This window comes from Ranitomeya imitator, chromosome 4 (genome assembly GCF_032444005.1).
Source record: "Ranitomeya imitator isolate aRanImi1 chromosome 4, aRanImi1.pri, whole genome shotgun sequence".
Taxonomy (NCBI): Eukaryota; Metazoa; Chordata; class Amphibia; order Anura; family Dendrobatidae; genus Ranitomeya; species Ranitomeya imitator.
In genome coordinates this window covers 644,181,242-644,204,378 of record NC_091285.1, presented here as the reverse complement: position 1 = coordinate 644,204,378, position 23,137 = coordinate 644,181,242, and the positions used below count along the sequence as shown (strand labels likewise).

General features: G+C 44.3%; 1 protein-coding gene across 8 annotated transcripts in view; it reads left to right on the top strand.

Moving 5' to 3' along the window:
- The window catches only part of LOC138677079 (inositol polyphosphate-5-phosphatase A-like), a 119,679-nt gene extending 105,146 nt beyond the window's left edge, over positions 1–14,533 (top strand). For all 8 annotated transcript variants that reach the window (XM_069766935.1, XM_069766929.1, XM_069766936.1 and 5 more), the window contains 11 exons: positions 1,306–1,409; positions 2,901–2,953; positions 5,061–5,180; positions 5,385–5,463; positions 5,549–5,620; positions 6,725–6,799; positions 7,123–7,196; positions 7,281–7,392; positions 7,467–7,535; positions 7,610–7,666; positions 14,048–14,533. In XM_069766935.1, the coding sequence (XP_069623036.1) occupies positions 1,306–1,409; positions 2,901–2,953; positions 5,061–5,180; positions 5,385–5,463; positions 5,549–5,620; positions 6,725–6,799; positions 7,123–7,196; positions 7,281–7,392; positions 7,467–7,535; positions 7,610–7,663 (812 nt within the window). In that variant the 3' untranslated portion in view covers positions 7,664–7,666; positions 14,048–14,533. The remainder of the gene's footprint in view (positions 1–1,305; positions 1,410–2,900; positions 2,954–5,060; positions 5,181–5,384; positions 5,464–5,548; positions 5,621–6,724; positions 6,800–7,122; positions 7,197–7,280; positions 7,393–7,466; positions 7,536–7,609; positions 7,667–14,047) is intronic.
- The last annotated feature ends 8,604 nt before the right edge of the window (positions 14,534–23,137 follow it).

Here is a 23,137-nt window from a genome sequence, read left to right as displayed (position 1 = left end):
ACATTGTTTCCTTCCAACAGACTTACCATTGAGGTGCCTTGATACAGCACTCTGGGAACAGCCTATTTGTTGAGAAATTTCTTTCTGGGTCTTACCCTCTTGCTTGAGGGTGTCAATGATGGCCTTCTTGACATCTGTCAGGTCGCTAGTCTTACCCATGATGGGGGTTTTGAGTAATGAACCAGGCAGGGAGTTTATAAAAGCCTCAGGTATCTTTTGCATGTGTTTAGAGTTAATTAGTTGATTCAGAAGATTAGGGTAATAGGTCGTTTAGAGAACCTTTTCTTGATATGCTAATTTATTGAGACAGGTTTTTTGGGTTATCAGGAGTTGTATGCCAAAATCATCAGTATTAAAACAATAAAAGACCTGACAAATTTCAGTTGGTGGATAATGAATCTATAATATATGAAAGTTTAATTGTAATCATTACATTATGGTAAATAATGAAATTTAACACTATATGCTAATTTTTTGAGAAGGACCTGTAGTAGTGTGAAGTATAATATGCAGAGTACATGGCAACGATATTGGACGTGTTGATAGTGTATAAGAATTGCTTAGTACATACTTTGATAGGATAGTAACTGTAATTAACTTGAAGTATAGGATAAGATACAGTTAATGTTTGGGGATAGCCCACAGTGGGAGGGGACTAATCCTCGTGAACAGCAGACACTTCCTGGAAGTGACTGAAATGGGGAAGAACAGTCACAAGCTCAAGTACAGTGGGCTGCTAGCGTCAGCATGTATTTATCATTCAAGATAGTGTGAAGCCGTTACTAGAGTCCCACGCGGATATTTTGGCAACGTCAGAAGCTCATGGCCCGGCATAGGGGCCAAAGGGCACATCATGTCCTCTGGTACACAGAGGAAGATGAACACGGAACCTTGGGAAGGTAGCGAATCCAGGGTGCACTGTGGAACTGATTAGGAAATCTCTGGGGCTGATGGAGCCAGTGGGCGTAGGGATAGTCCAGGAGGAACGAGGGATGAAGATGTGTCGTGCTAAGGAAGTGAGCAACAAGAAGTGTTGTGCCCGATCTCACAGCCTACAAGTGAGTGTGACGCACCCCACACCTGACAGCACACTGGGTCTCGGACACTGTTTCCCTGTAAAGTGCCAGAGCGTAACGGGGCAGCAGCTCAGTCATGACTACCTCTATCGGTTACCTTACAAGTGCATGGTTGTCAGAGAGACATGTCAACTGGCTGGCATTCAGGCTATCTATTATAAAGTGAGAGTGCCATATCTGAGTTCACCCATCCATATCTAGTCAGTAACGATCTCCTCTTATCCCTCAGAAAAGAATTTTGTATCCGTCTCGGGCCATACAATGTGGATGGGGTCGCTTGAGGATTGTCCCACTGTTCACAAGGAGAGATTCCCCCAAGACTTCTGGCTGGAGGTACATGCGTCACTAGTGGTCAAATTGTAAGAAAGGGCTGAGGCATTGTTTGAGATTAACAAAAAAAAAACGGCTGCTTTCTTCTAACAACAGTGCCAAACCTGTCCACAACCTGTATTATTGACACTCAGCCCCATTCACTTCAGTGGAGCGGTGCTGTAAAACCAGGCACAATCTGTGGACAGGTGCCGCGCTGTTTTTGGAATAAAGCAGCCATGGTTTTCTAACCCCAGACAACCCCTTATAAATAATTTCCCTATTGCGGAGCTGCTGTGATCACAGTCCCATGACGAATAAATCTATGTTAATAGCTAAGCTGTTTTTATTATGGGGCGGCAGGATTTCCCCACGAGGGTTGAAGCTCGCTCCATGTGACTTTGCTCTTACGGAATAGCCCAAAGATGACTCATTATTTAGTAGTGTTCACGGTTTGCTATCCAAGTTTCACACTAGTATTTGTTTGGTTTTTTTCAACATTTTTAAAGGGGGTTAGGGGTAGGACTGTAGAATAATTCAGTTCACATTTGCCTTTTTTTTGGGAAACAGAATCATAATCCTTTAGACTTTCAAGAAGAACTACCACAGGCTAATTAAGGTCTGAAACATTGGTCAAAGTTATCGGAGCACACAATCTCCAAGGGTGGCCAAACTTTTGCCTTTAGCTCATATTCCTTTTTGTAATGTTTACAATGTAAAAAATTACAATTTATGTGTATATATGTATAGCAGAGGAAAGATCTTTCCACACTGCCGACAGTCGTTGTCCGAGTACTGACCGTGATGTACAGAACAGTTATGTGTCTCCTTAATAGAACTCAGCAGCCTCAAAGACACATATAAGCCTATTGAGTTGGGGTAGAGAGAGCCACAACCTGTCCGTACATCCTGGTCTTTCTCGGATTGTGAAAGCCAGACTTGTGAAACCGTCTTAATGCAGTAACAATTATTTAATTTGCTTGCAGCACTCCCGCAGGAGAAATTAAGTATTACATATTGTTTATTGAAATAAATGAGTCCAGTCCTCCAGAGAAAAATACACTGGTTGTAACTACTAATAGTCCTTAATGGTGGACTCGAGCATTGAGCAGGGGGTTATTATTATTATTATTATTTATTATTATAGTGCCATTTATTCCATGGCGCTTTACATGTGAGGAGGGGTATACCTAGTAAAAACAAGTACAATAATCTTACACAATACAAGTCACAACTGGTACAGGAGGAGAGAGGACCCTGTCCGCGAAGGCTCGCAATCTACAAGGGATGGGTGAGAATACAGTAGGCGAGGGTAGAGCTGGTTGTGCAGTGGTTTGGTGAATCGGTGGTTACTGCAGATTCTCAGCTTGACGGAAGAGGTGGGTCTTCAGGTTAGACACAGTGACCCTGGAGGTCCCTTCCGACTCTAACATTCTATGATTCTATGACCCCCTACTATTAACTGAAAATGGGTTTTCCAAACAAGTCAACCCCAATATCTTGTTTTGCCCACAGTTTGCATGGACTCGTAAGGGCTTCATGAAGACGAGATGGCTAGTGAATGACCAGTGAGTACAACTCAGCCTCCAAATAACTTTGTGCTCATGACTGTGGCACATGCTGGTGTTACACGTGCAGGTGATAGCAGCCAAGTCTTCTCCGGTCGAAGGCTGCACTTACGGCAATTGTTCTGTCGTTTGACAATCGCAATGATAAATTTGTTTGCATTAGACTCATATCTCCAATAATGAGCAACCCTTGATCTGAATACTTCCCTGAGCTGGATCGACTGCAGTCTTGTAGCTTGCTGCAATGTACAACCTTGTAAGGTTGAGATATATATATATGTGTGCAGGGACGGTTTTAGACAAAGTGGGGCCCTGGGCAAAAGTTTAAAGTGGGGCCCCAAATGCTAACATATTGCACCATCACACAGAAGCATTTCTGTTGTATTTACGTGCGCTGAGTTCAGTCCGCTAAATGAGCGTGATCGACAAAATTGAAGTCCTTCGACGCTTGTTTCCAAGTTCAGATAGTCCTTGATACATTATACTGTAATGCAGGTCCCATATTGTACACATAGTATAATGTACTCCCCATGGTCCTTGATAGAGTATAATGCAGCCCCTCTCATGGAGTATACAGCAGCCCCCTCATAGAATATATTGCAGCCCCCCACACACAGTATAATGCAGCCCCATGCACACAGCATAATGCAGCCCCCCACACACAGTATAATGCAGCCCCATACACACGCAGTATAATGCAGCCATACACACGCAGTATAATGCAGTCCCACACACACAGCATAATGCAGCCCCACACACACAGCATAATGCAGCCCCCCCACACACAGCATAATGCAGCCCCCCACTCACAGTAAAATGCAGCCCCCACACACATAGTATAATGCAGCCCCCCACTCACAGTAAAATGCAGCCCCCACACACATAGTATAATGTAGCCCCCCACAGTATAGTGCAACATCCCACACACAATATAGTGCACCCCCCACACAGTATAGTGCGGCCCCCACACTCACAGTATAATGTAGCCCCCCACACACACAGTATAGTGCAGACCTCCACACACACACACACACTATAACGTATACACAATCACATATATACATACACACACATATACAGTATAATGCATACACACACAGACTAATACTGTACATACACATACATACACACACACACACACACACAGTATAATGCACACACACTACTTCTCCCCGTTCCACCACTGCTCTGGCTTCTGCAGCACGTCTCATCGGCTCCACTGCTGGCACAGCGTGGCGCATGATGGAGTGATGTCATTGTGCGCCTGCTGAGTCAGAAGCAGAGGGGGTGGGATGGGAGCGGGAGCGTCATCTGACGCTCTCTCCTCCATCACGGCTTTCAACTGTATCAGAGTCAATGATGCCGATAAGTTGAATACGTGATGCTGGGGGAGGCGGTGCCAGGCTCGGCAGCAGCTGCATGGTGTGCTGCTATTAGCGGCATGCCACTGGCTGGGGGCCCCCGGAGGAGCGGGGTGCCTAGGCAACTGCCTGGTCTGCCTGCCCCTAACGACGGCCATGTATGCATGTGTGTATATGTATATATTACCAGACTTATCTGCATAGTATAATCCCTAGAAGGGGTCCCTGATAATATACTAATCACATCGTGTCCTACTGACATGACCCCCAACGATCACCCGGTAGTAAGTATTAAATCTCCATGCAGTGTCACCACAGGAGAAATTAAGCATTACACAATTTTAAATCAATTGGCTATGCATATATCCCAGGGTCCTCCAGAGCAAGACACCCTCTTTCTAGTTACGCTCTCTGCTCTGGTTCATAGTTGAAGGTCCTGAGTAGCAGACCCTCGCCTATATAACTCCTCCCACACCACTGATTGGCTGCTTCCTGTGTACAGTGTATAGTCACAGAAAGCTGCCAATCAGTACTTGGGGCGTGATTGGACCAGGAGGCCCGAGACACCTAGTCCTGTAGTGATTATCTCCTGCTGATAAAACACTGATTTTGTTCAAACTGCAAAACACAGCCTAGTAAGTGACACATTGCTGGAATCAGGGTCTCTACCCCTACATCATGGTGTGCTCAGATAACACAGAAAACACATGCTGAAAGATTCTCTTTACCTGTCTTCTATATTTAAGGTTGTTCGATCTTGTGAACCTTCACCTCTTCCACGATGCATCAAACCTAGTGTCTGGAGACTGTTCTCCATCTGTGTACAGCGCCAACCGTAGAAGAGGTTTAGACCATGTGCTTACAAGGTATCGGTCAATGTCTAATTTAGGAAAAAAATTTGAGTAATTTTCCAAAAAATGATCTTCAGCTACAAGTATAAAGAACTTCTTGATATCAAGAAAAGAGTAGCGTGGAAGATCATTCTTGCCGTTTCTTTTTTCTGGACCTGACTTCTCTCATATCCTTAGCTTCTCTTATGACTTTGCCATCTTTTTTTTTTATATTCCCAGGTTAAAAGATGGTAATAATGCACCATTTTTCCTATTTGGAGATTTTAACTTCCGTTTGGACTTGAAGAGTCTCATTCAGGTCTGAAGAACTGAATTGTATAACGTTTTTGTGGAGATATTATCCACCATGTACTAAGTGATCACGTGCCATCCTCTACCCACAGGCTCAAGGCTGGTCCTTGAGTGACAGCACAGACCTAGATGGGCAGGCCGCTGTGTACCAACAGGATGGCGAGGTAGAAGTGTACTGAAAGTCTTGTTTTTAATGTGATTAGCTGTAGCAGTTTCCCTTAAAGGGAACCTGTCAGCTGGATTGTGCGCAGTAACCTACAGACATTGTCAGGTCGGCGCCGTTATACTTATTGCAATAATACCTGGTGATGAAATCCGTCTTGTGGTTCTTGTTGAATGAGTCAACAAACAGGCTCTCCATGCATGTGTCTTGACTGTCACACAGCCGTGATACATGCAGCTGTGGCGCCGAACAGCTGATCAGCTGGCACAATCCAGGAGGCTGGGTTCCCTCTGCAGCTTATTTGGCAAGCGGGCCACATGTTATACACCGGGGAAGAAGAGGGGCCGGATGTTATACAGCGGGGGCCGGAGGTTATAAACTGGAGGTGAGGGGCTGGATATTGCACACCAGAGTGCGAAGGCCAGGATTTTATACACAGAGGGTTCAGATATTATACATTGGGGGAAATGGGACTGAATGCAACGCTTGAATTTAATTCTTAAGACGTGCGGCCCAATACCCTTCTCTATATAGTGTGTACACATGTCCACTTGTCCATCTACATGACTTGGCTCCCTCCTCCTCTCACCCGGTATCGCTCCTTTCTCCTTGGCTCCCTCCTTCTTTCACTCGGTATCGCTCATTTCTCCTTGGCTCCCTCCTTCTCTCACACGGTATCGCTCCTTTCTCCTTGGCTCCCTCCTTCTCTCACCCAGTATCGCTCCTTTCTCCTTGGCTCCCTCCTTCTCTCACCCGGTATCGCTCCTTTCTCCTTGGCTCCCTCCTTCTCTCACCCGGTATCGCTCCTTTCTCCTTGGCTCCCTCCTTCTTTCACTCGGTATCGCTCATTTCTCCTTGGCTCCCTCCTTCTCTCACCCGGTATCGCTCCTTTCTCCTTGGCTCCCTCCTTCTCTCACCCGGTATCGCTCCTTTGTCCTTGGCTCCCTCCTTCTCTCACCCGGTATCGCTCCTTTCTCCTTGGCTCCCTCCTTCTCTCACCCGGTATCGTTCCTTTCTCCTTGGCTCCCTCCTTCTCTCACCCGGTATCGTTCCTTTCTCCTTGGTTCCCTCCTTCTCTCACCCGGTATCGCTCTTTTCTCCTCAGGTTCAGCTCGTCATGAAATGTAAACAGTTTGAACATCACAACGCTAAAGTATTTCAGGATGAAAATGAGCACATGGTGAGAGGTGATCCGGAAAATGATATAATGAATATAATGAAGCTCAGAAATAGGTTATTTGCGAATGATAAGAAATAGTCCTCACTGACAAGTGATCGTCTGTAAAGTCACCTCACAGTGGGGTCCATTACTGCGTCACAGCCTGGGTCTAGTGGAGGACCCTCTTAGTAATGAGCCTTGTGCGTCAGTGACCCATCCCTTACAAGTAATGTGGGCAGGAGTTTTCTAGGCTTCGCCATGATGTATTCTTCTAAGGACTTGCGAATGTCATCGTGACCTGGACGTATACATAACGCCCACTTTCTGGTTTCTTTTGTTTGTAGCTTCTGAGATTTGACCATGAACCTATGCCTTTCCTGAAAGAACTGACCGAGGTCCAGGTCTCCTTTCCACCAACGTAAGAAACGTATCTTGCAAATTGTAAACTACTTTAATGAACTTTTTTCGGTATTTGGTGAGTCTTTGCTGCTTTTATTCCCAGGTATCCATTTAGTGAAAATGTGACTAAACCTTCAGAGTTTATGGGTACGCGGTGTCCAGCGTGGTGCGACCGGGTCTTTATGTCTCACGCGGCCCGGGCTTTATTACAGAAGGTGGGTCCTGGTCACCTCTGTACTTTTATCCGTCTCCTCTTATCTTGCCATCTTACTCTAGTCTTCTTTCACAGGGTAAACTACGAGAAGCCTGTGTACGGTACGGGCGGATTGGGGGAAATGTCTGTATGGGTGATCACAAGGTAAAATGGAGGAAATACTGACTTGCCACCCTATTTTGTAAGAGTTACCAATAAACTTTTCTTAATATTTCCAGCCCGTGTTCCTCTACTTCGAGATGGAGTCCAAGTTCAATCATCTAAAAATCTGATGGGTAAAGAGATTATTTACACCAAATCCATCATCGGCGAGAATTACTGTGATATATTGTGCACATTTAAATAAATGTATGCCAATGTCCTAATGTAGAGCAAGGGGAGTTGAGTAGTTAGAGCGGTCTGGTCTGGGTTTGGAATGATAAGGTTTAAACTATGGGGTCTGGTCTGGAATCTGAATTCTAGGTTTTGGCATAATCAAAGGGATTATCCAGACTTAATAAAAATAATTGCTTTAATTGCAAACAGAGTGTTTACTGTTACATACAACTCCATCCCTCCATACTGTGTTCACTACAGGCTGTTTATAAACTAGAAAGTTTTCATGTAATAAATGGAAAAATCTAATCTAAATTCAAACCCCACTGTGGCAAGTCACACCCAGAAAGCAGTGCCCCATAACGAGCCACACCCAGAAAACACTGCCCCACAACAATCCACACCCAGAAAACACTGCCCCACGATGAGCCACACCCAGGAAACACTGCCCCATGATGAGCCACACCCAGAAAACACTGCCCCATGACAAGCCACACCCAGAAAACACTGCCCCATGATAAGCCACACCCAGAAAACACTGCCCCATGATGAGCCACACCCAGAAAACAGTGCCTCATGATGAGCCACACCCAGAAAATATTGCCCTTTAACGAGCCAAACCCAGAAAACACTGCCCCATAACGATCCACACCCAGGAAACACTGCTCCATAACGAGCCACACCCAGAAACACTGTCCCATAATGAGCCACACCCATAAAACATTGCCCCATAACGAGCCACACCCAGAAAACACTGTGCATAACGAAGCACACCCATAAAACAATGTGCATAACAAGGCACACAAAAAACACAGCCCCATGAAGAGCCACACCCAGAAAACATTGGCCCATAACGAGCCTCACCCAGAAAACATTGGCCCATAACAAGCCACACCCAGAAAACACTACCCCAGGATGAGCCACATCCTCAAAACACTGCCCGATAAGCCACAACCAGAAAACACTGCCTCATGACAAGCCACACCCAGAAAACACTGTGCATAATGCAGCAAACACACAGCCCCATGACGAGCCACACCCAGAAAACACTGCTCAATAATGAGCCACACCTAGAAAATACTGTGCATAACGAGGCACACACAAAAAACACTGCCCCATGAAGAGCCACACCCAGAAAACATTAGCCCATAACAAGCCACACCCAGAAAACACTGTTCCATGACGAGCCACACCCAGAAAACACTGCCCCATGAGCCACACCCAGAAAACACTGTTCCATGACGAGCCACACCCAGAAAACACTGCCCCATAATGAGCCACACCCAGAAAACATTAGCCCATAACAAGCCACACCCAGAAAACACTGCCCCATAACAAGCCACACCCAGAAAACACTGCCCCATGATGAGCCACACCCAGAAAACACTGCCCCATGACGAGCCACACCCAGAAAACACTGCCCCATGACAAGCCACACCCAGAAAACACTGCCCCATAACGAGCCACACCCAGAAAATACTGTGCATAACGAGGCACACCAGGAAAACACTGTACATAACTAAGCAAACACACAGCCCCATGATGCGCCACACCCAGAAAACACTGTGCATAATGAGGCACACACAAAACACACAGCCCTATGAAGAGCCACACCCAGAAAACACTGGCCCGCGACGAGACTCACCCGGAAATCACTGCCCCATGACGAGCCACACCCGGAAAACATTACTCCACGTCCACGATGAGCCACACCTGGAGAACACTGCCCCACGATGAGCCACACCCGGAAAACACTGAGCAACACCCGGAAAACACTGCCCCATGATGAGCCACACCCGAAAAATACTGCCTCACGATGAGCCACACCCGGAAAACACTGAGCAACACCCGGAAAACACTGCCCCATGACGAGCCACACCTGGAAAACACTGAGCAACACCCGGAAAACACTGCTCCTCAGTGAGCCACACCCAGAAAACACTGCCCCACACCCGGAAAACACTGCCCCGCGATGAGCCACACCCGGAAAACACTGCCCCATGATGAGCCACACCCGGAAAACACTGAGCTACACCCGGAAAACACTGCCCCGCGATGAGCCACACCCAGAAAACACTGCCCCACACTCGGAAAACACTGCCCCGCGATGAGCCACACCCGGAAAACACTGCCCCATGATGAGCCACACCCGGAAAACACTGAGCAACACCCGGAAAACACTGCCCCGCGATGAGCCACGCCTGGAAAACACTGAGCTACACCCGGAAAACACTGCTCCACAATGAGCCACACCCAGAAAACACTGCCCCACTCCCGGAAAACACTGCCCCGTGATGAGCCACACCCGGAAAACACTGCCCCGCGATGAGCCACACCCGGAAAACACTGCCCTACACCCGGAAAACACTGCCCCGCGATGAGCCACACCCGGAAAACACTGCCCCGCGATGAGCCACACCCGGAAAACACTGCCCTACACCCGGAAAACACTGCCCCGCGATGAGCCACACCCATAAAACGCTGCCCAGCGATGAGCCACACCCGGAAAACACTGCCCCGCGATGAGCCACACCCGGAAAACACTGCCCTACACCCGGAAAACACTGCCCCGCGATGAGCCACACCCAGGAAACACTGCCCCATGATGAGCCACACCCAGAAAACACTGCCCCGCGATGAGCCACACCCGGAAAACACTGCCCCGCGATGAGCCACACCCGGAAAACACTGCCCCACGATGAGCAACACCCGGAAAACACTGCCCTACACCCGGAAAACACTGCCCCGCGATGAGCCACACCCAGAAAACACTGCCCCATGATGAGCCACACCCAGAAAACACTGTTCCATGACGAGCCACACCCAGAAAACACTGCCCCGCGATGAGCCACACCCGGAAAACACTGCCCCGCGATGAGCCACACCCGGAAAACACTGCCCCACGATGAGCAACACCCGGAAAACACTGCCCTACACCCAGAAAACACTGCCCCATGACGAGCCACAGCCATAAGGTACTTCTATATATCAAGCCACACCCAGACAAACCCCCATCCCATGGGTAAACCACATTCAAAAACATCACCCCATAACAATCCACACCAAGAAAAACACCCATCCCATGGAAAGCCACATCCAGAAAACATCACCCCATAACAAGCCACAAGCAGGCGAACCCCAGCAAAGTATGCCACATCATATAAAAGCCAAAGAGTTTCTTGAAAAGTTTTCAAAAGTTAGCCGCTATGATCAATCTGGTCTTTAGTGGATTTCTAAGTATCAAAAACTTTTATGACCCAGTTAAGCTATAGGCAAAAAAACAAACAAAAAGTACTAAGTGGCCCGGTGGTTGAAATCAAAGGGTTTGGCTGACAGTCTGTGTTTAGCAGTGCCGAACGACTGATGATGGATCCCTCCTGTGCTCATGGCCTGACTCCAATCTGACACTACCTATAGATATGATACACGACAACAAATAAAATGTAAATATTTATTGATAATTGTTTAAAATCATTAGAAAATAACAAAACACAAACTCAACAGGAAGGTGGAAGAAGCAAGAGTGGGGTAATTAATTAATGAATCATTATAGTCAGTATACTGTAGCATCAGTTACATAATTATCCAAGTATCCATAGTTCATCAGGATTTAATTATTGTGTATAAAATTGTAATGTAATAATTGAATAAATATTGATGGGATAATAAATACTGCTGAAAGAACTAGATAAGGGCACCATATAAAGTAGATCATACAGTTATCATTATTATTTATATAGCACCATTGATTTCATGGTACTGTCCATGAGAAGGGGTTACATACATATTACAGATATCACTTACAGTAAACAAACTAACAATGACGGACTGATACAGAGGGGCGAGGACCCTGCCCTTGCGGGCTTACATTCTACAGGATGGTGGGGAAGGAGACAGTAGGTCGGGGGTTGCAGTAGCTCCGGTGGTGGTGAGGTGGCCGTGTGGTCAGTGCAGGCTGTAAGCTTTCTTGAAGAGATGGGTTTTCAGGTTCCGTCTGATGGATCCCAAATGTGGTGGATAAAATCGGATGTGTTGGGGCAAAGAATTCCAGAGGAGGAATGATATTCGGGAGAAGTCTTGGAGACGATTAGGTGAGGAATGAATAAGTGTGGAGGAGAGAAGGAGGTCTTGGGAGGACCGGAGCTTACGTGAGGGAAGATATCGGGAGATTAGTTCGGAGGTGTATGGAGGAGACAGGTTATGGATGGCTTTGTAGGTCAGTGTTAGTAGTTAGAACTGGATACACTGAGGAACTGGGCACCAATGAAGGGATTTCCAAAGGAAGGAAGCAAAGGAGGAGTAGCGAGGAGAGAGATGAACTAGTCGGGCAGCAGACTAGAGAGGTGCGAGAGTGTTAGAAGGTAGGCCACAGAGGAAGATGTTGCAGTAGTTGAGGCGGGAAGTGATGAGGGCATGCACAAGCATTTTGGTAGAGTGCAGGCTGAGGAAAGGACGGATTCTGTAAATATTTTTGAGCAGGAGGTGGGGAGAGCTTGGATGTGCTGTTTGAAGGACGGGGCAGAGTCAAGGGTTACTCCGAGGCAGTGGACTTCCGGTACGGGGAAAGCGTGATGTCATATATTGTGATAGATCAGGTAGAGAAGATATGTGAGATGGAGAAAATATGATTAGTTCAAATTTGTCCACAGTAAGTACAATAAGCATAATACATAAATTCATAGAGAAACAAGTACTAGTCATGATAAATAAATAATTCAATAAAGCCTTATGTGTCAGTTGATCTGTTCAAAGAAATGTATGCCTATAGCATGATCACTAATTAATTCAAGTTAATAAATAATTCATAGTGATTAAAGATGCACACCAAACAACACATGCCGCTGTCTGGGTCCCTGGTTAAAGCTTTTGCGAAACGCGCGTTGGGCGCAGCACTGAGAACGGGCATGCATCATCATTTTTCAGATAGCACCTTATGCTTTTTTTCCATCTTTCCCAAGCACCAGCTACTTTCTAGCACTGGTCACTTTGTATCAGACAGCAGACATGTGTTGCTTGGTTTGCATCTTTAACCACTATGAATTATTTATTAATTTGAATTAATTAGTGATAATGCTATAGGCATACATTTCTTTGAACACCTCAACTGACACACAAAACTTTATTTATTCAATTAATTATTTATCTTGGCTGGTACTTGTTTCTATATGAATTTACTGTATTAATTCGTATTGTATGATCTACTTTATATGGTGCCGTTATCTAGTTCTTTCATCAGTATTTATTTATTATCCCATCAATATTTATTCAATTATTACATTACAATTTTATATACAGTGATTAAATCCTGATGAAATATGGGTAATTATTGCTCCTTATGTCTAAAGGTACCTTCACACATAACGATATTGTTAACGATATCGTTGCTATTTGTGACGTAGCAACGATATCGTTAATGAAATCGTTATGTGTGACAGCGACCAACGATCAGGCCCCTGCTGGGAGATCGTTGGTCGCTGAATAAAGTCCAGAACTTTATTTCGTCGCTGGACTCCTGCTGACATCGCTGGATCGGCGTGTGTGACACCGATCCAGCGATGTCTTCACTGGTAACCAGGGTAAACATCGGGTAACTAAGCGCAGGGCCGCGCTTAGTAACCCGATGTTTACCCTGGTTACCATGCTAAAAGTAAAAAAAAACAAACACTACATACTTACCTACCGCTGTCTGTCCTCCAGCGCTGTGCTCTGCACTCCTCCTGTACTGGCTGTGAGCCGGAAAGCAGAGTGGTGACGTCACCGCTCTGCTTTCCGGCTCCCAGACAGTACAGGAGGAGAGCAGAGAAGCAGAGCGCAGCGCTGGAGGACAGACAGGGGAAGGTAAGTATGTAGTGTTTGTTTTTTTTACTTTTAGCATGGTAACTAGGGTAAACATCGGGTTACTAAGCGCGGCCCTGCGCTTAGTTACCCGATGTTTACCCTGGTTACCGGCATCGTTGGTCGCTGGAGAGCGGTCTGTGTGACAGCTCTCCAGCGACCAAACAGCGACGCTGCAGCGATCCGGATCGTTGTCGGTATCGCTGCAGCGTCGCTTAATGTGAAGGGGCCTTAAGTGATTTTGCAGTATACTGACTATAAAGATTAATTAATTACCCCTCTCTTGAGTCTTCCACCTTCCTGTTGAGTTTGTGTTTTATCATTTCCTAATGATTTTGAAAAATTATCAATAAATATTTAAATATCATTCGTTGTCGTGCTTCATATCTATAGGTTGTATACTCAAGAATGGTCACACGACATTATCTAATTTTGTGCTTGTGTTAATCCATTCTGACACTGTATCGCACCTTCGTCGTCACATCGCCATGTATTTCCCTTAACAGGTCGGATCGTCAATCATCCAGCTGACCGAACGATTCCAGGACGGGTGTGTTTTCTAGAAACTGTCGCCATTTCACTTATTTAATATTATTTTATTTAAATACAAGGTGTGTAGTCTCCTGTTCTCGTCACTACGTGCGATCTTGTACACTGAGATGTTGCCAGGCGTCCAGAAATTCCACCACATTTCGTAAAAATTGGTCACATTTTTTGCCCTGTCCGTAAAACAAAAAAATTTAAGGAGTCCACGATTTTTTTGACGCTGAAGAAACTTCTGCGGATTATTTTGACTGTAATCATCATTAATTATCATACAGTGAATGTCGCTGATGTCTACATATCGGAATGATGGTCCGTAGACCGGAATTGCTTTAAATCCTAATGATTTATTATGGTTTTCCAATGTCTCCTGTAAAACATATTGTCTGTCCGTGAATTTTTTTTGTAAACTGTCCAGAAAAAATAAAAAGTCAAATTGGCAACCCTGATGTACAGCAATAGAAACTTATATTTTGGCGGGACCACTCCCCGTCTAAGAAAGTGGCATATAAGCTAAATCACTGTATGAAATCCTTATATGGAACACTGCCACCTGGCACCAAGTCCTGCCCACCATCTCCAGTATCCATCCCACAGGCTGTATGGGCAGTAATCCTCCAAGATCACAAGATTGTGGTGACCGGGGTGAGTCACAAACCATCCTTGGCATCTGCTGCTGGCATCTAGAGGGGTCCACTCCCCTTCGAAGAAAGTAGCATATAACCTAAATCACTATATGAAATCCTTACCTGGAATACGACCACCTGGCACCAAGTCCTGCCCTCGTCTCCAGTATCCATCCCACAAGCTGTATGGGCAGTATTCCTTCAAGATCATGGTGAGCGGGGTGAGTCACACGCCATCATTGGCATCTGTTGCTGGCATCTAGCGGGGACATAGACTCTTATTAATTCACTTTAAGAAAAAAAAAAATTCATCTCCGTAAGGCTAGGTTCACATTGCGTTAATGCAGCCCGTTCAACAAATGCGTTAAACGGGCTGCGTTAACGCAAGTGCCGAAATGTGATCGCGCTAGTGCAGATAGAGCAAGCAGATGCTCTGTCTGCGCTAGCGGTGACTGACCCGGAAATGCTGCAGCCTGCGTCCCAGGGTCCGTCACTCAATGATGGCACATCGCTAGCGATGCGTCCAACATAGGGCTTAATGGCGGCGTTATCGGACTGCCTATAACGTAATGTGAACCTAGCCTAAGGCTTATCTGACACTGGTTGCATCTCCTCCTTTATAATTACAGAAGGAACAGCAGCTCCGGAGCACTAAACACTGACATCTAAAGCTGGTCATTCATATTTTATTACTAGTGCCCAAAACTGATGTTTTTGGATGGAGGATTTGACTATCTAATGTCTCATGGGGCCTCTTCTGCAAGTGTCGGGGGAGATCCGGATCAGACAATTGGATTTTAAGATGCCTAATCTTTCCTTCGAATGTGAGACAAACCACCGGCAGCAGTTGACTCCCCTTTCCCCAAGTGTACAATATTTAAAAAGGTGGGTTAAGTTGTGGACAACCCCTTCCTAAACACAAAAATGCCATGTACTTACCTCCCAGTCCGGCACAGTTCCAGCAGAACTCTCAAAGGGGTGGTCCAAGACTTGGATATTGATGACCTACCCTTAATATCAGATTGGTAGGGGGTATGACACCGGGAACCCTCACTCATCAGCGATTGACAGGTATCGCAGTGCCCGAATGTGAACAGTGTACGAAAGTGGAAGACCACAGCACCGCACGCTGTGTAGTGGCCGGCCTTGGGTACTGCAGCTCAGCTGCCATTCACTTCAATGGGACATCTCTTTAAGATTGAACTCTGATCCCCATCCATACATACATACATGTATACATGGCATCTGTAGAAGCCGCCTCACGGACACGCTCGCCAGCCTACACGTGGTAGAGAGGAAGTGGAGAAGATTGCAGGACACCTTTATCTCGTCAGGGTGTGCGTTATCTCATAATTACCCTCATTCCTAGCTCCACTTATGATATATGGACTGCACTGGCGCTGAGTCAGTTCACTGTGGCCTTGTCATGTTTTTGACAAATATATGCACATTGTTTCACTTGCTAAAGTGCATCATATAGATATGATCTTACAGAAGACCTGTTACCCTAAGGAATCCGTTAAATACAGTCATGGCCAAGTGTTGGCACCCTTAAAATTGTTCCAGAAAATTAAGTATTTTTCCCAGAAAATTATTGCAATGACACATGTTTTGTTATGCACATGTTTATTTCCATTGTGTATTGGAAAAACAGAAAAAAATTAGACAAAAAAGGCAAATTGGACATAATTTCACACAAAACCCCCAAAATGGGCTGGAAAATATTGTTAGCATCTTTCCAAAATTGTGGGTAAACAACCGTGTTACAAGCACGTGATGTTCATGGTCTTTTAGCAGGAAAAAAAATTGTTCATTTTATGTTACAATTTCAAGGGTACCAACACTTTTGGCCATGTGTATATATAGTTATTTATAGATCAGTTTATTTAGTGATTATATATATATATATATATATCTATATATATATAGATAGATATAGCTAGAAGTTTACATACGCTGTATAAAAAGACACATCTGCATGTTTTTCTCAATGTCTGACGTGAAATCAGAATAAATCTTTCCTGTTTTAGGTCAATTAGAATTACCATAATTATTAATATTTGCAAAATGCCAGACTAATGAGAGAGAGAGAATGTTTTAAGGCATTTTTATTACTTACTTCAAAGTCAAAAGTTCGGCCTTGCTCAATGGTCTTCCACATGCAATCACAAAGATGGCTACACATTGGACCTCAACTTCACCCGCCTCTGTTCTCCATCTTACCTCTATAACTCACCTCTCCCTCTTTCTGACCACAATCTACTTACATTCTCCTCCCTCTCCTCTCCAGGTCCACTATCGCTACTCCACAAACTTACACGCCCTCGCAGAAATCTCAAACACCTCGACCTACACTCACTCTTTGAATCCCTTCTCCCTCTTACAGACATAAGTTCCTTACACAATGCAGATACTGCTGCCGCTTTATACAGCACCACAATAGCTGCCGCTCTCGAACTGCCCGCCCCCTCCCACATACCAGAGTTTGCACAATCATCAGGCAACCCTGGCACAACAGCCTGACTCAAAAACTGAGGCAGGCTTCTAGGGTTGCTAAGCAGAGATGTAAAAGGTCTCATTCCAATGAGCACTTCATCACATTCAAACAGTCCCTCACTACTTTCAAGTCCACACCCACTGCAGCAAAATATACTTCTCAACTCTCATATTCTCCGTCTCACAATCCTAAACAGCTATTCAACACTTTCAAATCTCTCCTCTGTCCAACAATGCCTCCTCCCTCTCCTCTCAGCTAAAAGCTTTGCCACATTCGTCAAGCAGAAGATCGATAACATCAAAGAAAGCTTTGGTTTACAGCCCCTCCTCATAACTTCTCGGCCTTCCTCCTCCAAAACCAGTTTCTCCACTATTACAGAAGATCAACTTTCCTCTTTACTCTCCAATTCACATCTCACCACCTGCAAACTTGACCCATTTTCTTTCCACCTAATACCAAACCACAGTCTTCATCCCAACCCTAATCCATCTCTTAAACAACAGAATATAACTCCAAGTAAATCAAACTTCTGTGAAATCAAACTGTCCACTTAGGAGGCAACACTGTTTGACAATCAATTTCACATGCTGTTGTGCAAATGGAATAGACAACAGATGGAAATTATTGGCAATTATCAAGGCACAATTAATAAAGGAGTGGTTCTGCAGGTGGGGACCACAGACCACATCTCAGGACCAATACTTTCTGGCTGATGTTTTGGTCACTTTTGAATGTTGGATGTGCTTTCACAGTCTTGGTAGCATGAGACGGACTCTACAACCCACACAAGTGGCTCAGGTAGTGCAGCTCATCCAGGATGGCACAGCAATGTGAGCTGTGGCGAGAAGGTTTGCTGTGTCTGTCAGCGTAGTGTCCAGATGCTGGAGGCACTACCAGGAGACAGGCCAGTATACCAGGAGACATGGAAGGGGCCGTAGGAGGGCAATAAGCCAGCAGCAGGACCGCTACCTCAGCCTTTGTGCAAGGAGGAACAGGAGGAGCACTGCCAGAGCCCTGCAAAATGACGTCCAGCAGGCCACAAATGTGCATGTGTCTGCAAAAATGGCTTGAAACCGACTCCATGAGGATGGTCTGAGTGCCCAACGTCCACAGATGGGGGTTGTGCTCACAACCCAACACCGTGCAGGAGGCTTGGCATTTGCCACAGAACACCAGGATTGGCAAATTCACCACTGGCGCCCTGTGCTCTTCACAGATGAAAGCAGGTTCACACTGAACACATGTGACAGACGTGACAGAGTCTGGAGACGCCGTGGAGAGCGATCTGCTGCCTGCAATATCCTTCAGCATGACCGGTTTGGCAGTGGGTCAGTAATGGTGTGGGGTGGTAATTCTTTGCAGGTCCGCACAGCCCTCCATGTGCTCGCCAGAGGTAGCCTGACTGCCATTAGGTGCCGAGATGAGATCCTCAGACCCCTTGTGAGATCATATGTTGGTGCAGTTGGCCCTGGGTTCCTCCTAATGCAGGACAATGCCAGACCTCATGTGGCTGGAGTGTGTCAGCAGTTCCTGCAAGATGAAGGCATTGAAGCTATAGACTGGCCCGCCCATTCCCCAGACCTGAATCCGATTGAACACATCTGGGACATCATTTCTCATGCCATCCACCAACGTAACATTGCACCACAGACTGTCCAGGAGTTGGCGGATGCTTTAGTCCAGGTCTGGGAGGAGATCCCTCAGGAGACCATCCGCCGCCTGATCAGGAACATGCCCAGGCATTGTAGGGAGGTCACACAGGCACGTGGAGGCCACATACACACTACTGAGCATCATTTCCTTGTTTTGAGGCATTTCCACTGAAGTTAGATCAGCCTGTAATTTGATTTCCCACTTTGATTTTGAGTATCGTTACTAATCCAGGCCTCCATGAGATATTAATTTTGATTTACATTGATAATTTTTATGTTTTATTGTTCTCAACGCTTTCCACTATGCAGTGAATACAGATTTACAACTGGAATATTTTATTCTGTGATATCTAGGATGTGGTATTTTAGTGTTCCCTTTATTTTTTTGAGCAGTGTACATGGCTTGAAAGGTTCTTCACCTGCAGCATCCGTGCAGCCTTATACGGTACAGACCAAAAGTTTGGACACACCTTCTCATTTAAAGATTTTTCTGTATTTTCATGACTATGAAAATTGTACATTCACACTGAAGGCATCAAAACTATGAATTAACACATGTGGAATTATATACTTAACAAAAATGTGTGAAACAACTGAAAATATGTCTTATATTCTAGGTTCTTCAAAGTAGCCACCTTTTGCTTTGATGACTGCTTTGCACACTCTTGGCATTCTCTTGATGAGTTTCAAGAGGTAGTCACCGGAAATGGTTTTCACTTCACAAGTGTGCCCTGTCAGGTTTGATAAGTGGGATTTCTTGCCTTATAAATGGGGTTGGGACCATCAGTTGTGTTGTGCAGAAGTCTGATGGATATGCAGCTGATAGTCCTACTGAATAGCTGTTAGCTGCTTTTTTCTTGCCATAATACAAATTCTAAGTAAAGAAAAACGAGTGGCCATAATTACTTTAAGAAATGAAGGTCAGTCAGTCCAAAAAATTGGGAAAACTTTGAAAGTGTCCCCAAATGCAGTGGTAAAAACCATCAAGCGCTACAAAGAAACTCGTTCACATGAGGACCGCCCCAGCAAAGGAAGACCAAGAGTCACCTCTGCTTCTGAGGATAAGTTTATCTGAGTCACCAGCCTCAGAAATCGCAGGTTAACAGCAGCTCAGATTAGAGACCAGGTCAATGTTACGCAGAGTTCTAGCAGCAGACACATCTCTACAACAATTGTTAAGAGGAGACTTTGTGCAGCAGGCCTTCATGGTAAAATAGCTCCTAGGAAAACACTGCTAAGGACAGGCAACAAGCAGAAGAGACTTGTTTGGGCTAAAGAACACAAGGAATGGACATTGGACCAGTGGAAATCTGTGCTTTGATCTGATGAGTCCAAATTTGAGATCTTTGGTTCCAACCACCGTGTCTTTGTGCGACGCAGAAAAGGTGAACGGATGGACTCTACATGCCTGGTTCCCACCGTAATGCATGGAGGAGGAGGTGTGATGGTGTGGGGGTGCTTTGCTGATGACACTGTTGGGTATTTATTCAAAATTGAAGGCATACTGAACCAGCATGGCTACCACAGCATCTTGCAGCGGCATGCTATTCCATGCGGTTTGGGTTTAGTTGGACCATTGTTTATTGCTGACTGTAGAAAGAGTTAATTAAGAATCTGTCAGTAAGCTCCTACTGATAGAGAGCTAATAACTCCTATTTTCTTTTTTTCTGAGTTCCTCTCAGCTGATTTATGAGCAAAAGTTTGAACCTTCATGTGGTCATAAATCAGCTGAGAAGAGCTCAGAAGAAGGAACCTAAGGCTATGCGCACACGAGTCTTTTTGCTGAGATTTTGTAGTGGACATTGAAGTTTTAGAGGTTTTTTGCATTTTTAACGAGTAATTGGAGAGTTTCCAAAACCTCCATGTGCACATAACCTCAGGCCTTATTCACACGTCCGATTTTTGCATACAATACTCTCCGTGATTTTCACGGATAGCGCTCATACCTGTGACAGCCTGTGGGGTTCTTCACATGTCCGATTTCTTTCTCAGACCTGGAGGTCAGCAGAAAATCTCTGAGAAATGTCCAATTTTTGAGAGTCAGATCAAAATTGGGAATGCAAGTCAATGAACTATTAGACTGGATAAGGTGGAGAAAATATATATTTTTTTATTTTCCACATACAAGAAAATTACTCGTCCCACTCTCTGATCAGAATAATCGATCGGTCCTTTTGTCTCGTACGTGGAAAAATCTGACCTATAAATGAGGCCTAAGTGTTGTAAACGTTCCTGTCGGCATGAACTCACTGTTGAGTTCTCAGTTAACTCATTCTGCAGCCAGCAATAAACAATCCAAAACACAGTCTATAGTAGGCAAACTCTACAAACGTTTCAATAAAAAACAAATGCAACAATAATTTTTGGCCAAAATATACTTGGCCCTTTACAGCACCCATGGGGGGAGAAGGATTGGGAAAACTTGGTAGATCTCTCTCCGAATGCCCATAACGTTTTTCTTTCTTTTTTTTTTATTCCTCCGTCAACACAGCCATATAAGAACTTTTTTGGGGGGAGAAGTATTGCCGTTTTGAAAGACACCATTCATTTTACCAAATAATGTAAGGAGCAAAAATTCCAAGTGGTGCGAAAACGATTTTGATTTTTGAGTTTTGCTTATATGGCATTCGTTGTATGGTAAAAATGTTCTGAGACCTTTAAAAAAAAAAAGTATTTATTTTGACCCCAACAATGGAGTTGTGTGCACGCTGGCTTTTTGGGTAGTGAGCTGTAGTTTTTATTCCATACAACATTTTGCTTACTTTTTATTGCATTTTTCTTGGTGCGGTGACCACAAAAAAAGGCAATTTTTACATTTTTTATCTATTTTTTTTCTTTATAGCGTTTACCACACAGGTTAAAATATTTTATATCCTGATTGTACTTTTATGGATACTGCGATATCAAGTATGTTTAATTTTGTTACATTTTTTATATTTCTTTATTTTTTAAATGAGTTCTTTATTTAATTTTCTTTCTGTTCTTTTTAGTCCCCCATGGGGACTAGAATCTGTGATTATTAAGGAAACAGTAAAGAGAAAAATCAAAGACCAGGGAAATGGAGGAGTGCAGTGTTTATTTTTTTCATTAAAAATTTTGAGGTTCTTTTTTTTTTGGACTTATGGATGTTACTCTGGCTTTATGTGGAATCTGAAGCAAAACCCAATATAATTTGAATTTTTTTGAGTTTTGAGGCTACGCAACAAATCTGCATTGGAAATTGACATGCTTTTTAATTTTAAAGTCCAATTTCCGGCATGTGGATGAAATTTGTTGAAGTCTCATCCACTTCTGCGGCTACTGTTTTCTGCTTTGGATTTTCTATCCGAAAATCTGCACCTACTCTTTTTTTTTTTGTGACCATACCCTTCTCATTAAGAACTTCAAAGCTCAAAATGCATAGGCAAGTCTCCTGGGATTTTTTACCTCTTTTTCATGTTTTCAATGACGTGAATTAAAATATATATATTTTTTTCTTTTTGAACACGTTGGATGTTTACAATATGTTTTATCGTTTTTCTCCTCTTTTTTTTATATGGAGTTTTACCCCGTCGTATACAATGTGATGCATCTTGTCCTGATAGTTGAGCTGAGATAAAGGTGAAAAAATAGACAAAAGTTTAAGTCTAATACTAAAATGTAAACATTCTTAATTAAATGTAAATATCACCATTATGCATCTTTTTATTATAATAAATTAAAGAAATCACAAGCCGAAAAATCTAAACAGTGCCGATAATAAGGCAAAAGCTACTTAATAAATATTGTACATCTTGGAAGGTCAGAAACATAAATCTATGTGTGCAAAGAGGTGGCAAAGATTTGTCTAAAAATATATTGACATAAGATGTTTTTGGCAGTGGCATCCAAGGGTGACTGATGTGATCGGAGCAACAGTTTAACCTCTTATATGCCCTTGTCAAGACTCAAGCCTATTAGCAGCATTGAAAAGGACTTTAAAATTGCGTCCACTGCTTCTGATGGCCATTGGCCCCCTGCATGATGTGATTGAGGGGCACTGATTGTTTGCCATGGTAGCTGGAAGACTAATGAAGGTCCATAACTTTGTCTGCCATGTTAGAACACCTATTAAGCCCCAGTTTCAGCTGCTAAAAACAGACCCAAAGTATAATACTGCCTCCGCCATGCTTCACTTTGGGTATGGTGTTTTTTATGGTGATGTGCAATGATGGTTTTGCATCAAACATACCTTTTTGAAATTATGGCTAAAAAGAAGAATGCAGGTTTGATTAAACCATGACACATTTTTCCACATGC